Source organism: Ceraceosorus guamensis, assembly GCF_003144195.1.
Source record: "Ceraceosorus guamensis strain MCA 4658 unplaced genomic scaffold IE81scaffold_70, whole genome shotgun sequence".
NCBI classification, from domain to species: Eukaryota; Fungi; Basidiomycota; class Exobasidiomycetes; order Ceraceosorales; family Ceraceosoraceae; genus Ceraceosorus; species Ceraceosorus guamensis.
The window spans coordinates 73,927-87,881 of NW_020290065.1; the positions used below are offsets into that span (position 1 = coordinate 73,927).

Sequence of the window (13,955 nt, forward strand, 5' to 3'; positions counted from 1 at the left end):
CGTCGAAGGGACGCGTGGGATGTAGAACAATGGGTGAACTTGGATCTAGATTTCAGAGGCGCGGTAGGGTGTGGTCACCGGAGCGGATAGAGAATGGTGAGCGGCTTGAGGACGCAGAACCGAAATTTGATGCCAAGCACTGCATCGTTCATGCACGCAATGCGCTAGGAAGAGGCCCGCGACGTCAGCTTATCCGCAATGCAGCCGCCCTCCACTCGCTGCTCTCTGCTTGGAGTCGCGAGCAAGGTGGCATTTGGATGGATGGGCATGCGCAGAGGCTTCGTCTGGACCTTCACCATCCGAGAACGTCGAGATAGCCGGATTCTCGCACAGCAGAGCCAAGCCGACCATGTCATTTGCCAAGGATGATCTCAGTTAGTCTATACGCTCCACTTGCGGTAGGACTGATCCAGTCGCGAAATGTCGAGCGATGCTGAGAGACATTCTCCCCCGCAGGCGCGGTGCCCACGACCGGTCCCTTCATTGTGGAAGTGACGTGAGTGTTGCAGCCCAACAATTGCTCGCACACTCGCATCTCCCACCACTCACGCTATCGAGCTCTCGCCCGATCTCTGATATAGCATCGTGGCTCGCAACGAAGACAGCGCCAAAGAGATTGTTCGCTACATTACCGAGATCTCCAAGGTCGCCTTGTCCGACAAGGAACCCGGCACCACTACCGTGAGCTTCGAGGTGCGAACGCGGTGTTTTGCGGTATTGTTGGCGATTGAGCCCCGTGGCCGTTTCTGCCCGCAGTATCGCCTTTCGCGCGGGGTGCACGATTCAAATTACCTCAACATATACGAAGCCTACACTGGGCTCGAAGCTTTCGAGGTGCGCCTTCAGCTTCAGCCGCGATGTCGAGTCTCTGCTTACGTGTGTGGTACTTTGTCATCAGGTTCATCGCCAGAACCCGGTCCTCAAAGAGTTTCTAGCGGCAGTACCTGGTCTCGCCTCGGAAGTCTTCCCAAAGGTGAGCATAGACCTGAACATGAACCTTCGCGTGTCGATCCAAGGCGTAAAGATTTGTCTTAAGACTTACCCGGTCTCTGGCGCTGCAGTTTTACCGCGACTTGTGGCCTCAGTAAGCGCCCTCACACTCGGCGTACGAGTCGAGGTGTGCGGGGATATGTTGAGCGGTGCTTGCTGTACCGGAAGGGGAGATCAGCACGTTGGGGTAAGCGGGGGCGCGTTCAAGTGCGTGTGAGGTCGCGTACCGAGTGATTGAACGCTCCGACAATAACACCTGTAATGCTCGGCACTACCAATCGATCGCCATGACTCGGTATCAAAGCTGGGTGGAATAAGGGTCATGAGGCTGCGCGATAATACCTAGGTGTGTGGCACGCTCCCCGAATCAACACAGCCTCGCCTCCCTTCGAGGGCCCGGAACGCGCGCGAGAGTGGTCACGATGACACGGGATGCGCAGACAAAAGCGCTTGGCCTCCAATCAATGTCGCCACACGGAGGGTCACTAAGCATTGACGAACGTGCTGTTTTCGCTGCACTCGGGTCTCGCAAATGCTTAGCGGGCGCACGAGATGATGATCGCGGGAACGTTGAGCGCTGCTCAGTCATGGTGTCGCGGAGTGCCTCTAACAAAGCTTTCCAGCACTGCATGGCTGCTTCGGATGTTTCCTCCCGACGGGAACGTCTTCAGCCAATTGGACTCGTTACATCGTGATTGGGTCCCATACGCCCAGATGCGCGGCTTGAGCGGGGTGCGCCAGCGCTTCAGGGTCAGTGCATCCAGGGTTCACAAGGTCAGCACGGATGCAAGCTCACTCTTGCTCGCCTATGCCCACGCCTCGCTCACAGATTTGCGGGACTATCAAGGTACCACAACGTCCCGCACACTGACGGAGGCACTGTGCGCAGCCTGCCAGACGGCGTCAAGTAGGATGGTCGGGAGTGCGACGCAGACTCAAAGTCCGCTGCCCTCAGATTCTGCCCTCGCTGTCAAGTTCACTAGTTCTTCGCGCCAAGGCTACACAGCGTGGTTAGGTGATTCGGCCAGTAGAAGAGCGGCGAGGCTCGCATACGAGGTCAGGATAATGAGGTCCGGTATAAAAGCAACGCCATTTCGCGTCGAGAATGGCCTCTCAAAGCAAGACACACATGATTTCCTCAGCTCACTTATCCTCATAGGCGGCTCAGCAAGGGTCAAGCTCATTGCAAGCATACAAAGTGCATACATTTCCAAGGTGAGTGGTCCAGCTACGACATGGCGGTCCATGCTAAGCACTGAACCAAATTCCGACACCCTCGCTGATCGCCACGCTTTGCTTGCAGCAGCAACCACATTCGCACACCCTCGCACTCTATAGCGTTTGAAGGAGCAACATGTCGCTCAACAAGTATAGCCGCGGACACTGGTCCCTCTCGAGCTCTGCGCTTCCTGCTCTACTGCTGGCTGCCGTCCTGTGCGCTTGGCTCTCCGCCTCGTCAACTTCAGCCCTCGAGATGCGCAGTGCGCATGTAGGACTGCACGACGGTCAGCAATCTATTTCTCTGGTAAGTCGTGCTGATCTTGTTCACGGTATCAAGGCGAGTCGGCCACTGCACGATGCGTATGTGTACTGCGTCCTTCTCTTACTTCCCGGCCACTGCGAGCGGCACATGGAGTTGGATGCTCTGACTTTTCCCATTTCTACTGCTCATCCAGATCACGCGCCGCGAGCCTCTTCAAGACGCTAGCAAATCCGATTCGCTGGACCCCAAGTCAGACATTGTGCCGAGCCCGACTGCCTTTGGTCTCTCGCTCTTCCGCAGGGCAGGAACAACATGCATGGGCTGCTGTCTTACTCATCCCGTTTGCGCTCAGGGCGAGAGCGCTCATCAAGCCTGCGGCACCTGCAGTGGAGCGCAGTGTGCGGGCTGCCCCAAGTCGAACCCCATTCCCAAGCCCCCTCACCGTCGTCGCGAACCTCTCATCGTCTCGGCTGGTGAGGCCCACGCTCTGGAGCGTAGGACCGAGAGCGCAATGGCTCCAGCCTCGTTGGGCCTGCCTCTTTCCCGCCGAGCGGGCAAGTGCGACTCGTGCTGTACGGCGCCCTTGGCTTGCGGTGGCTACAGTTGCGAAGCCTGCAGTCCCGATCAATGCTTGGGCTGCCCTCCGGGACATCCGCCCCGCAAGCGCGAGACTGTTCAGGTGGGAGCAGATGACGCGAGCATCGAGCTGGCAAGGAAGGAGACCAGCATCAGCACCCCGGCAGAATTTGCTATTTCGATGTTCCGCAGGGCTGGAAAATGCGACGCTTGCTGCAAAGAGCCACAGACTTGCGGAGTGGAGCAAGGGTGCGATACTTGTGCGTGGTCCCAGTGCACAAGCTGCCCACACCATTACATTCGCCGTCAATTGCGCTCCCCTGTGGAGCCTGCGAAAGAAGTGAGCACCCTAGGAAAGAGAGAGCAAAAGGGTCAAGCCGGCACCGACGCTGCTCCTGTTCCCTCTGACAAGGGCGCATGCGAACCTTGCTGCGCCACGGTGAAAACATGCCTCAAAAACGGAAGATCGTGCGTGAACTGCAGCGTCGACGACTGCAAGGGCTGTCCGCCGTTCTCCCTTTCGCTGCACACGAGGGCTGAGACTCGCTCCGTTGAGACCAGCGTCAATCTTCTACCCAGGAAAGCATGCAATCCCTGCTGTGCTACGCGCGCAGCCTGTATGGCTGGCACAGGACCATGCGTCGAGTGCGGTGCCGACGACTGCAATGGCTGCCCTCCCGAGATTCCGCCGCTCGAGAAACGCGAATCAGGGGTCTCGATGAGGATTGACTGGCCGCTGGCCATGCGCTCCCACATTGTCTCGATGCCCTTTGACGTTGTGAACAAGAGACAAGAGGACAATGGGAACAACAAGGGTCCACCGACGAAGGGCAACGCCTGCATGCTGTGCTGCAAATTCCTCAAGACTTGCAAGCCACCCAACTGCCCTACATGCGATCCAAAGACGTGCACGGGTTGCCCTCCGTGATGCCCAAGACTGTGGGCCCCAACTTGATCAGGCGAACCCCTTTTCGTCAAGGCCAGAGATTGCTTAGGGCGTAAGAGCGCTGCTTGATGAATCAGGAAGCGGTGGTTGAGCGGACTGTATTTAGAACCTGCTCTCGAGGTACTGTGCACACCGAGGTCGCAATGTGAAAGCAAGATTTGAGACCAAGTGTCGCTTTACTCTTCATTCTTGACGATCGTCTGCTCCGCGGCCTTTCCCACGTAGGAAACTAAATCTAGCCTTGCGCACTGGACGTCATTTCTTTGATATGTGTCACTCTAAATGCGAGGCTTTGTCATCGTGATTCCGTCGCCGGCTGATCAGTGAGCCCTTGAAGTAGGATGTATATGAATGATCTTTTTCAAATTTGGCACAAGACTACGATGCCAATCTCGAATCACAATCAAGAATCTGAATGTTGTCTTTTGACTGGCAACCACGAGTTGTCAACGCCCAGGGCATGACTTGCGAACGCAGAATCGAGAGCGGCAACTCAAATGACTCTTGAATGTCTGGATGCAAAGTCAGAGAAAGTCACCAGACACCAGTCAAAAGTCGAAGTCAGAAGTCGCGAGTCTTGAGTCAAGAGTCTGAAAAGTTCTTGATGAGGAGCAGGCCAAAACGACGATTTGAATGAGATTTTGGAGCCTAGTGTAAGGCGCTCGCCACCGCGTCGGCTGTGCATACAGCATGCATGGTCAAGCAAAAGCTAATCACAATTTTGATCAATTTCCAAGAATTAATTGACCATTCAAGAGGCACGCGTTATGCGAGGACCCGCATATTCAAGGTTTTCGATTCAAGATTCTGATTGATTCTAGTTTTGAGTCACAATCTTGAATCTGAATTTGAATCATGAATCATCAAAATTACGAGTCGAGTCGTCAGCTTTCGTCACGTGTCCCTGTCGTGAGTGGTGAGTAAAGGCCGAGCGAGCGAGCGGGCGCGCGCATATCTCGCGTCTCATGCACGCGTGCAGCGATAACTCAGTCAGTCCATCATGACTACGACAATCTCGAATCTCAATCGTGAATCTTGAACGAGTCACACACAGCTGCAACCGCCTATAACGGGCATCACCCTCAGAGCCTTCTCAATCACAATCGTGAATCGCGTGGATTACACGTGTTGCTACGAAGTCGGCACCAGCGTCACGACACGACACGACACGACACGACACGACATGACAGGCGGCGACCTGTCTGGCTTCACTCACGACTAGCGTCCGCATCTATGCATCCCCACTGTTCCATTCTGCACCACTCACGCCTCGTCATCACCGCTGCTTAGCACTCCTGCCCGTCTCAGTGGCACCAGTACACCGGAGCTCTGCTTAGGCTAGCGCTGCTCCCCTCTGTCCATGTTCGAGCATGTCGAGCAGCGGGTCGAGCAGCAGAACAAGCTCCCACAACAAAGCGGCCATTCGCAAGTACCGCTTCAACAACCTCAAGAGAGCTGGCATCTTTGTGGATAGCCTCGATCGAAGCGAATGGCCACCTTCGATCTCCGAGCTTGCCGACTATCTCAAGAATCACAACTTTACCGAGACGCTTTCAAAGGAAGAGGTGCGCACGATGACCTTGCATCAGAGTCGAGAGCGAAATGGGTGCTTGGCAGAGTCGAGAGCGAAAACGGTGCTTGGGATGGATGGCCTGCTGATTGCCAGGACCCCTCCCTCTGTCGACCTTGCAGGCGGTGCGTTTGAACGGGGCAGTCGGGTTGGTGGACATACCACTGCAAGCCATTCGACCAGACGATGCAGCGACGAAACCGCTCGGAAGCAGAGGAGCACTTTCGCGAAGTCTGTCTATCACGGGGCCGCGAGTGAAATCCTACTACGGCAAGCAGGAAACCACGTGGATGTTACTTGTAGAGGACGTAATGAGTGACGCCACAAACTGTGGGGAGCTAGGCCAGTCGTGAGTGGGTCCTTCATATGATTGAGCAGGCGATGAGATTCGCAAAGGCATCTTTGACCGCTTTCGATTTCATTTGGTTCCCGTTTGTCGAGCAGACGCAACGAGCTTTGGGATGAGCCAATTGGACCGCTGTCTGGAGAGCTCGATCCGGTGTCTACACCAAAGCCTGACTTGGCGTATGGTTTGCTTCCACAATCGGTCACAGGAGACGAGACCGCTGACTTGCCCATTCAAGCGCCTCCGCTCAGCGATGAGTTTCTATTAGCAGCCAAGATCCTCTTTGGCCTTCACGCCTGGCCGTCCGATTCACTTCGAGACGTGGCTTACCCATGCCTCATACTTGAAGCCAAGTCGGACTCGAATCCACTGTACCACGCAGAGAATCAAGCAGCAGGAGGTGCCGCAAAGGCTCTCATCATGCTCCGCTCCCTACGCGAGATTCACAAGCAATGTGTGCCAGCAGCTGCCGCTGTATCAACAATGCAGCAGGATCCCTTGCTGCCCGTTCTTGTTTTCTGCACTTCAGGCGATCTCTGGGAAGTGATGATCGCTTTCGAGTATCCGACGAATCGCAAGTTCCGTCAGGCTGACGTGGTAAGTCGGGGCTGTCTACCGCGAAGCGCTTGGTTTGTGCTCATCGTGCATGGCATTACATCGCTCGACTCGGCGAGCTTGCTGAGATACATGCTGACAGTCCTTCTTTTGGCAGCACCTTGTGCAGATCTGGATGGGCAAGATCTGCGTTCCGTGGTGCATGTTTCAGCTTCATTTCATCATCCAGCGTAGTCTCCACTGGATCAAAACAGTGTTCCGCGTTCGGGTTGAACAAGCGCTTGAGGACCTCAGGAGGACATTGCAGGAGCGGCAGGCGGTGCCTGCGGACCCAGCAACCACGATAGAGCCTTGACAGTGCCGACCGGCTGCCCCAGCCTGTCACTGCTCAGGACGTCAATCGTCTCGGACCGACGCATCACTGACGAGCGAGCATGAAGCGGGAAAGGACATGCACATCCACTGTAATCGTGAACGCATCGACTTTCTGCCGGCGTAACAACAACAACAACAACAGTCAAGTGAGCCTGCCCACGTCCCTTTTGCGCGCTTCGTATGAGCAGCGCAAGACCCGAACAGGTCTTGCAGACGTGCGCGCTTCCACGAACTTGCTCGGTGTGCACAAAGCTAAGCGTTGCCTTGGCCATCGCCCGACCTGTACTCGAGACACAAAAATGCATGACTCGATACAAAAATGCATGACTCGATACAAAAACGCATGACTCGATACAAAAACGCATGACGTCTCTCCTTACGACCCGACTTTACGACAATCATTGAAGGTGTCTTGCGCCGCCACTTCAGCGAAGTGGGCTGCTTTTTGGATTTTCGTACGCTGAAGCTTGAGCCCAGGGCATCGCTCGATGCATCTGCTGATGTCAAATTTTGCTCGGAGGATTTGTTTGATCGGTCTCTGCAGATGTCAAGTTTTGCCCAGTGCGCTGGTCGCAACGCGCACTTTTGACTTGAACGCTTTCACCTTTTTGCTCACGTGGTGGAACGGAACCCAGCCAGACTACCACATGCTCCTCAGAAGTGGTACACCACTTTGCGGCCCACTAGAACGGTACGGCTCTAGCAGTCTGCTTCAGTCTACTGGTATAAGTCGAGGATTTTACGGCGTAAAGTAGAGCGCAGCGCGCCCGGAAGTCCCCAGACCTTGGTCAGATGCCCACTTGAGCGTCTGCCACAACTTGACTTTGGTTTGCTGCGTGGCCGGTTAGGGTCCGCTGCGTAGCAGCGTGCGGCTCTGCCGCGGTTAGGGTTAGGGTTAGCCTAACCCACTAAACTTCCTCTTTGCCTCATTGATGCTCGCTAGACCCTCTTCAAACACGCCGCGTCGGTGGCTAAGCACAAACAGCTTCTCAATGTCGTGGTCAATCAAGCACTTGACGCACGCCAGTCCGATTCCCTCACTGCCTCCCGTCACGAGGGCGACCTTGCCAGCCAGGCTGGGCACATCGGCCAGGCTGAAGAGCGAGTCGCGGGGGAGAGAGAGGTGCGAGGCAGGAACACTGAAATTTTTGGCCACAAAGTTGAAGGGCGCGGCGAGGTAGTTCATGGCAGCAATACTCTGGTGTTGGTGGTGTCAGTCAGTGAGTCAGTCAGTCAGCATACTCCTTCATTCATACAGTGGAGCATCATCCTGTTCTTGCTTGCCCAATGCACGTCTGACGCAGCCCGGCGCGATTTGTCAGCAGGGCCTTCTGAGGCGCGATGACACAAGCCTGACACAGGCAGACGTGGCCCTATCACCGCCCTTGCATTTCTACTCTTAGCGACCTGGACTCTTGATTGAACTGTATCACACACACACTGCCAGTCACGAGGGTATCAGGTAAAGTCTATTATATAAGGTTGTATACACTGCTCTGCTCACGTCCGCCTCCAGTACCTGCGCATGGCCCAGCCTGCTTGCGTCCACGCCCACAGAAGTGTGTGCACAGTCCAGAGCACAGGCCACGATCCAAGCAGTCGCACTGACCGCCATGAGCTCTCTCTTGTGACGTGTCCCAGTATGCCGACCATGAAGCCTGCTGCTCCTGCCGGCCCAAAGAACATCCTTTTGTTGCGCGCCGTCTCAATCTGGTGCTGTTCTGCGCGAGGAAACATCTCCGCTTCATACCTTGACACGGCTCCATCCAAAGCGAGCTCCCCCGTTCCATCCCGACTCCTTGCGATGCACGCTGCCAAGTCGAGCGCATCCCGCATCGCCTTGTTGACGCCCTCTCCACTGAACGGCGTCATGAGACTGGAAGCGTCGCCAATGAGTGTGAAGCCTTGTTGATGGTCCCACCTGGTCCCCACGGGCAGCTCATGCAATGTCCACTGCGTCATTGTCTCTGCGTCTGCCTGCCGGAGCACCTCGGTCATTCGCGGGTCCCAGTCCGCGTACACCTGCAATATCTTGTCCTTTGTGCCCTGTTTTCCGTCCCTCTTGAGCGCCCTTTCCGTCTCGCCGTAAGGAAGCATCTGCCAGCTGCGCACCCGGAGGCTGTCGTTGCCCTGCCGCTGTGCACTCATAAACTTGCCGTCCGAGAGTCCAATGTACATTCCCTTTCCGACCATCTTGTCGACGTGCGGGCACGATGATGACGGGCTCTTGATCTCCATTTCGTACCCACTCACTCCCGAGTAGACCGGTCCCACGTCGCTCAGTTTCGCCCGCACTTTGCTCCAGGCACCGTCAGCACCCACGACCAAGTCAAACGGGCCCTCGAGGTGTTCCCTGTCGTCGAAGCGGAGCATGCCGTCTGCCATGACCTCGCGCAGATGGAAGCACCACTTGATCATGTCGCTCGGCACGCTGTCCAGCAGGATCTCCTTGAGCTTCTTTCGGTCTATTTCAGGCCTACTAAAGACGCTGTCCTGCTCTTCCTTGCTCTTTGGCGGTGACGATGCGCCCTCGTAGAAGAGCGTCGTGTCCTTTTTTTTCTTGAGAATCGTTTCCTCGCCTTCGTACCGCGCGTGCGTCAGAAACGCATCCCACAGGCCGCACTTTTCGGATCGCAGCAAGGCCAGAGTCGGCGTGCAGGTCCAGTGTGCCGCCTTGTTCGGTTCGCGAGGTTGGGAAGGCGTCCAGCTCATAGACGGTCACCTTGACGCGCGGAGAGGAGGGCAGGGTGAGCAGCTTGGCCAAAGAGAGGCCGGCGGGACCGGCGCCAATGATGGCAATGCGTGGTGGGGAGGAGGGCATGCTGTGTGAGAGAATGAGGGGGGATGTATTGTGGATTGCACATTGCAAGAGGAGAGAGAGAGGCAGCGTTTTATATGGTACATGCAGAACATGCGGGAAGAAGGACCACGCTGAGCACATGACGACTAGTCTCGCACAAACACGGACCAAACGCGCGCGTAAGCAAACTCGTGTCGCCATGCAAGGAACAAAGGGCACTATTCCAGTCTTTTCTTGCACTCGGAGACCAGGTGGGCGCAAAGGGTATCCGGTCCGACGAGATCAGGCAGGCATTTGAAAGCGATGAAGGTTGCTGAGAGGCAAAGCTTGTTTACAGCTACTTGCTCAGGCCGCCAGGGCCTGCTACGCCCTCCACGGTCCAGCTCTGCAGATTTCCCCTTCGGTCCCATTCTGCCAATTCACCTTGGCCAAGTTCATCTTCACGTGCGCTCTCAGCGCTGAGACTTCGTGAGCCGATCTCCTCCAAAGACGCTTCGTGCTTGGTGAGGAAAGAAGCTAGCGTCTTGGCGGAAGCGCGTGAATCTGTAACGCGCAGAATCTTGAGCTTGGGGAAGACGAGCGACAAGACAGGTCCAATATCTGCGGACCAAGCCGGTGAAGGAGCCGAGAAGCGCGCGCCATGCAAGAAAAAGTGCAGCTCGAGGGTCTGGGGCAGAGTGTCGAGCGTCAGCCTGATGATCTAGCTAGCTGCGAGGGATGTTGAAATCGGCAGGCATACCTACCTCAAGCTGTGTGCTGCGACTCAGGAAACTGGCAAGACGGCTCGTCGGCGGATCAACAGTGCCATGCTTGAAGGAGTAGCCTGGGGAAGACAATCGGGTTAATCCAGCACATGGAAAGCTCGAACTAAGTCTTGAGGACACGCTTACAGGTGTATTCAAACGTCTTGAGCTGCGGAAACGATTGGTCAAAGAGCTGTGCGAATGACGCAGTCAAAGCATCATTAGCCGAAATAATGCCATAGAGTTGGTCAAAGTGCACCGATACGCATACGCACTGAGCCGTCGTGAACCGACGCTCTCTTCTCAAAGAGCGGATCGGCAGCCTCGCCCTGCTCTTTTGAAAGTTTTGCAGTGGTCTCATCCAGCCCTCGAAGCGCGGGAAACTCGGCGGCATCAAGTACCCTCAATTTCTCTAACGTAGATGCTGACACTCGAGAGAGTGTCTGCCAGACGTCCGTGCCGCTTTTGGAAGCGCGTACAGGGAGCGACAGGATGGGTGCTGCACAGAGGAGCGGTCAGGAAATGTTGCTCTGAGGATGATGTTGCTGCGGCAGGTATCCTCGCTGCAGACTCACGATGTGTTGACCATGTGAGTTCGCGCAACTGGCTCATTCCCTGCATTGCTTCGAGTAGGCTCTCTTCCGCGCTCACTGCTTGAGCCAGCTGCTCCTCGATCGAGGCTGAGCTTCCAACGTCGGGAACAGGAGTAGAGACTAGTGCACTAACAGCAGCCTCAAGCGCTTCTGGAACGACATCTTCGGGCACTGGTCTTTCTTGAAGATCTTCTGCAGTTTGTTTGATCGTCAGACGGGTGATCTGCTGGCCGAGAGTTGGCTTCGCAGCCAGAGCGCGCCAGACGCTTTGGTTGGTGAGCGAGGTTTGTAGATGCATGTCTCTGACGAAGAAGGAGGGATCTCGCTCAAAATTCGTAGTGTGAAGGAAGGATCTAGGCAGACAAGAAGGGATCTGTTTCCTGATGTGTACGGGTCAGTCCGGGTTAGAGGTGCGGCTGCGTGGTGGATGGTGGATGTGTTGTGTGGAGAGCCGTTTAAAGAGGAGAGGCTACTTTCGTGGTGCGCAAGCCTTATACGCGAGCGCGCGCGCGCTCGAGCCATGCTTCACTCTTGGATCCTGTGTCGTATTATTATTAGTAGTAGCAGGGTTCTGAATTCTTATTCGCGTTTTTGTTTACATACCTTCTTCAGATTCAAGTTCACGTGATTGTAGAACTTGACCAGAACATCGCATGGTGAGACTGCGCCAGGGCGCCGCCGGGCATGAATAGTTGGGCGTATTATGCGCGTGGGCGTTGTAGCTGCATCGCGCAAACTCGAGCTCGATGAGGGCTGCTCATTGCCAGCAGCTATCGATGACTTGTCATCTGCTCTGGTGAAGCGCGTGACGGGAGTGCCCAGGACACGATTCTCCGCAAGTAGCGTTCCGCTCTTCGGCATGACCCGATGGCACCGACGGGGCGAACTCAAGCTTGGAAGATGCTGACTATGACTAGGATGGTGCATTAACCCTAACCCTGACACTTGGGACGGACGCTAGGCTTAGCTGTAAGCCGAACGTGCCTCGTCGTGTGACGTGAAAGGGCGGAAAGCGGAAGATCACCCCTGGATCCGGCACATTCCTCCTGCAAGAAGGCGCGAGGCGCTAGCTTCATGCACACCCTCGTTGCGCACGCACATTCTGACCCTCTTGGAACAATGGGGCTTTCCACCAACAGCCCACTCGTAGGTCCAGCACCTTTGTCTGCGATTCGGTTGGTGGCAAGCGGGGCCTGTCTGGCGCTTGCTCAGCAGCGTTGATCCTGAACTGAGTCCAGAGCTGTGCACTACTTAAGCCCGGCCTGGATACCACCTCGATGGATCTTCACCGCAATCATTCATCGCTTTCACTTCCACCTCACTTCTTCTTCATCTCTTTCGCTTGCCGCTGGCCGTCAAGTTGAGTTTTCTTGGATTTTCTTTGTTTTTTTTTTTTTTTTTTTTTTTTTTTTTTTTTTTTCGCCATCATCGCATTGGCCCAAACCGTCGCTTGGCTCCCTCATTTCTCAAGAAGAGCAGACACATCCTCCTCCTCATTAGACCATCACTCTTCACGATATGCGCTGCTCGCTCAAGTACATTAGCCTGGCGGCAGTGGCGGTAGCCGCTGCGTCATTGGCTTTCGGCGCTCCCATCCCGCAGGCAGAGACTCACGATGCCTTTGCTGCAGACAAGCTGTTTGGTCGCGCAGTTGGCGTCGAATTCAACGGCCTTAAAGACAAGAACCACCAACAGGCCATTCAAACCGCTGTTGACCATCACCAGACGTCTTATCCAGCAATGACCGGCTTCAGTGCGAATGGTGGCCTGCACAAGAACCCAGCTACAGGCGACACTCGCTTGCACGTCACCGGCACGGCCACTGACGCCAATGGCGCAACGATTCCCTACACGAGCACCGTCAACGGCAACACTTATCAGCAGCATCACATCCCACTGGCTCCAGGACAGTCATACACGGACAAGAAGGGCAACACCCATGTTGGACGCAGGATGGAGCAAGGCGAAGGACGTTTTGGCCTGGTTGCTTGGGAATGATCCTCCTGTAGTACGCGCCTGTGTGTGCCGTGTCTCACATGCTCCAGGTTCAATCGGATGATGAGGAAGGTGGTCAAAAAGCGAAAGTCTTCATCATCCGATTGTCTGGCCTCAGAATATGATGGCTTCAGCAATAGCAAGCGTCCTAGAGAGGCTTCTGCCACATCGAATACCAGAGGTAGCGACTGCTTCAGGTGCTGAGCTCGAGCATCTTTCTCGATCTCGAGTCTGTGTCTGTCTCCAAACAAAGCTAAAAAAAGCGATTACCGCTGTGAGCTTGGGCGTAACAGACTTCCAGCGCGCCGTATATTAGAATCTTACGCACTTGAGCTTGATTGAAAGCCGTTCCTGTGATGAGCAAGCCACTGAATCACCAATCCGCTGCACGGTGGCCTTGAGCATGTTGCACCTCGAGATGTTGAGGTGTCTGTACGTACATCGTGATCCAGGTGCCTACATCAAACAGAACATCCGTCGCCGCCGGGCTGCGGGCGGAACAAACTTGGCTCTACTTGGGCCTTGATCTGTCTGAAGACACGAGCTGTAGTTGATGAGCGCGCGATTGACAACAAGTCGCTTCGATAGACGCGCGGCTGAAGACGCTGCTGAAGAGATTGGTGCGTCTTGTAGTTATCTCTGTTTGGTCGCCAGATAGCAGCGCTCTACCTCCCGATGGAAATTGAGCGAGCCAAGCCTCGCACGGCGGGGTGCTGCAATGGGGTACAAAGATGCAAATAGCTCTGCTATCGCCGAAGACAACCTTAAATAATTCACGAGCATGCGGTGCCGTTCTCCACGCTGGGCGGCAGCTTGCGGTTCAGGGGCTCCAATTTCAGGCTTGCCTGAGTAACCTAGTCCGACGATGTAGGGTTAGGGTTAGGGTTACAAGGGTTAGGGTTAGGGTTAGGGTTAGGGTTAGGGTTAGGGTTAGGGTTAGGGTTAGGGTTAGGGTTAGGGTTAGGGTTAGGGTTAGGGTTAGG

General features: G+C 55.4%; 6 protein-coding genes across 6 annotated transcripts; 4 read left to right on the forward strand and 2 right to left on the reverse strand.

The window, feature by feature from the left end:
• Nucleotides 1-349: 349 nt before the first annotated feature.
• Nucleotides 350-1,088, forward strand: IE81DRAFT_349338 (hypothetical protein; the record flags this gene model as incomplete). Its single annotated transcript, XM_025516379.1, has 6 exons — nt 350-374; nt 457-496; nt 582-681; nt 757-834; nt 899-973; nt 1,062-1,088. The coding sequence occupies 6 exons, from the start codon at nt 350-352 to the stop codon at nt 1,086-1,088; spliced, it is 345 nt and encodes a 114-aa protein (XP_025367525.1).
• A 287-nt stretch (nt 1,089-1,375) lies between these two features.
• Nucleotides 1,376-2,562, forward strand: IE81DRAFT_232100 (hypothetical protein). Its single transcript, XM_025511127.1, has 2 exons — nt 1,376-2,205; nt 2,297-2,562. Exons 1-2 carry the CDS (start codon nt 1,543-1,545, stop codon nt 2,333-2,335), a joined length of 702 nt encoding a protein of 233 aa, XP_025367526.1. The 5' UTR covers nt 1,376-1,542; the 3' UTR covers nt 2,336-2,562.
• IE81DRAFT_232110 (hypothetical protein) lies at nt 2,060-4,074 on the forward strand. The gene is made up of 4 exons (XM_025511128.1): nt 2,060-2,205; nt 2,294-2,515; nt 2,667-3,389; nt 3,462-4,074. Exons 2-4 carry the CDS (start codon nt 2,345-2,347, stop codon nt 3,975-3,977), a joined length of 1,410 nt encoding a protein of 469 aa, XP_025367527.1. The 5' UTR covers nt 2,060-2,205; nt 2,294-2,344; the 3' UTR covers nt 3,978-4,074.
• Nucleotides 4,075-7,580: 3,506 nt separating this feature from the next.
• Nucleotides 7,581-9,662, reverse strand: IE81DRAFT_349341 (FAD/NAD(P)-binding domain-containing protein; the record flags this gene model as incomplete). Its single annotated transcript, XM_025516380.1, has 5 exons — nt 7,581-7,663; nt 7,751-8,039; nt 8,346-8,376; nt 8,451-9,391; nt 9,465-9,662. 5 exons carry the CDS (start codon nt 9,660-9,662, stop codon nt 7,581-7,583), a joined length of 1,542 nt encoding a protein of 513 aa, XP_025367528.1.
• A 617-nt stretch (nt 9,663-10,279) lies between these two features.
• Nucleotides 10,280-11,520, reverse strand: IE81DRAFT_232150 (hypothetical protein). The gene is made up of 3 exons (XM_025511129.1): nt 10,960-11,520; nt 10,660-10,883; nt 10,280-10,577 (listed from the first exon to the last, which is right to left on the reverse strand). Exons 1-3 carry the CDS (start codon nt 11,273-11,275, stop codon nt 10,509-10,511), a joined length of 609 nt encoding a protein of 202 aa, XP_025367529.1. The 5' UTR covers nt 11,276-11,520; the 3' UTR covers nt 10,280-10,508.
• Nucleotides 11,521-12,377: 857 nt separating this feature from the next.
• Nucleotides 12,378-13,157, forward strand: IE81DRAFT_325667 (hypothetical protein). The gene has a single exon (XM_025514592.1). The coding sequence runs from the start codon at nt 12,496-12,498 to the stop codon at nt 12,973-12,975; it is 480 nt and encodes a 159-aa protein (XP_025367530.1). The 5' UTR covers nt 12,378-12,495; the 3' UTR covers nt 12,976-13,157.
• The last annotated feature ends 798 nt before the right edge of the window (nt 13,158-13,955 follow it).

Coding starts and splice junctions, on each gene's coding strand:
- IE81DRAFT_232100 (XM_025511127.1), top strand. CDS start 1,543: ATGATGATCGCGGGAACGTTGAGCGCTGCTCAGTCATGGTGTCGCGGA. Junction 2,206..2,296: donor AAAGTGCATACATTTCCAAG/GTGAGTGGTCCA, acceptor TGCTTGCAGCAG/CAACCACATTCGCACACCCT.
- IE81DRAFT_325667 (XM_025514592.1), top strand. CDS start 12,496: ATGCGCTGCTCGCTCAAGTACATTAGCCTGGCGGCAGTGGCGGTAGCC.
- IE81DRAFT_232150 (XM_025511129.1), bottom strand. CDS start 11,275: ATGCATCTACAAACCTCGCTCACCAACCAAAGCGTCTGGCGCGCTCTG. Junction 10,884..10,959: donor ACTCACATGGTCAACACATC/GTGAGTCTGCAG, acceptor TCCTCTGTGCAG/CACCCATCCTGTCGCTCCCT. Junction 10,578..10,659: donor CGTCGGTTCACGACGGCTCA/GTGCGTATGCGT, acceptor TCATTCGCACAG/CTCTTTGACCAATCGTTTCC.
- IE81DRAFT_232110 (XM_025511128.1), top strand. CDS start 2,345: ATGTCGCTCAACAAGTATAGCCGCGGACACTGGTCCCTCTCGAGCTCT. Junction 2,516..2,666: donor GTCAGCAATCTATTTCTCTG/GTAAGTCGTGCT, acceptor CTGCTCATCCAG/ATCACGCGCCGCGAGCCTCT. Junction 3,390..3,461: donor CTGTGGAGCCTGCGAAAGAA/GTGAGCACCCTA, acceptor CCCTCTGACAAG/GGCGCATGCGAACCTTGCTG.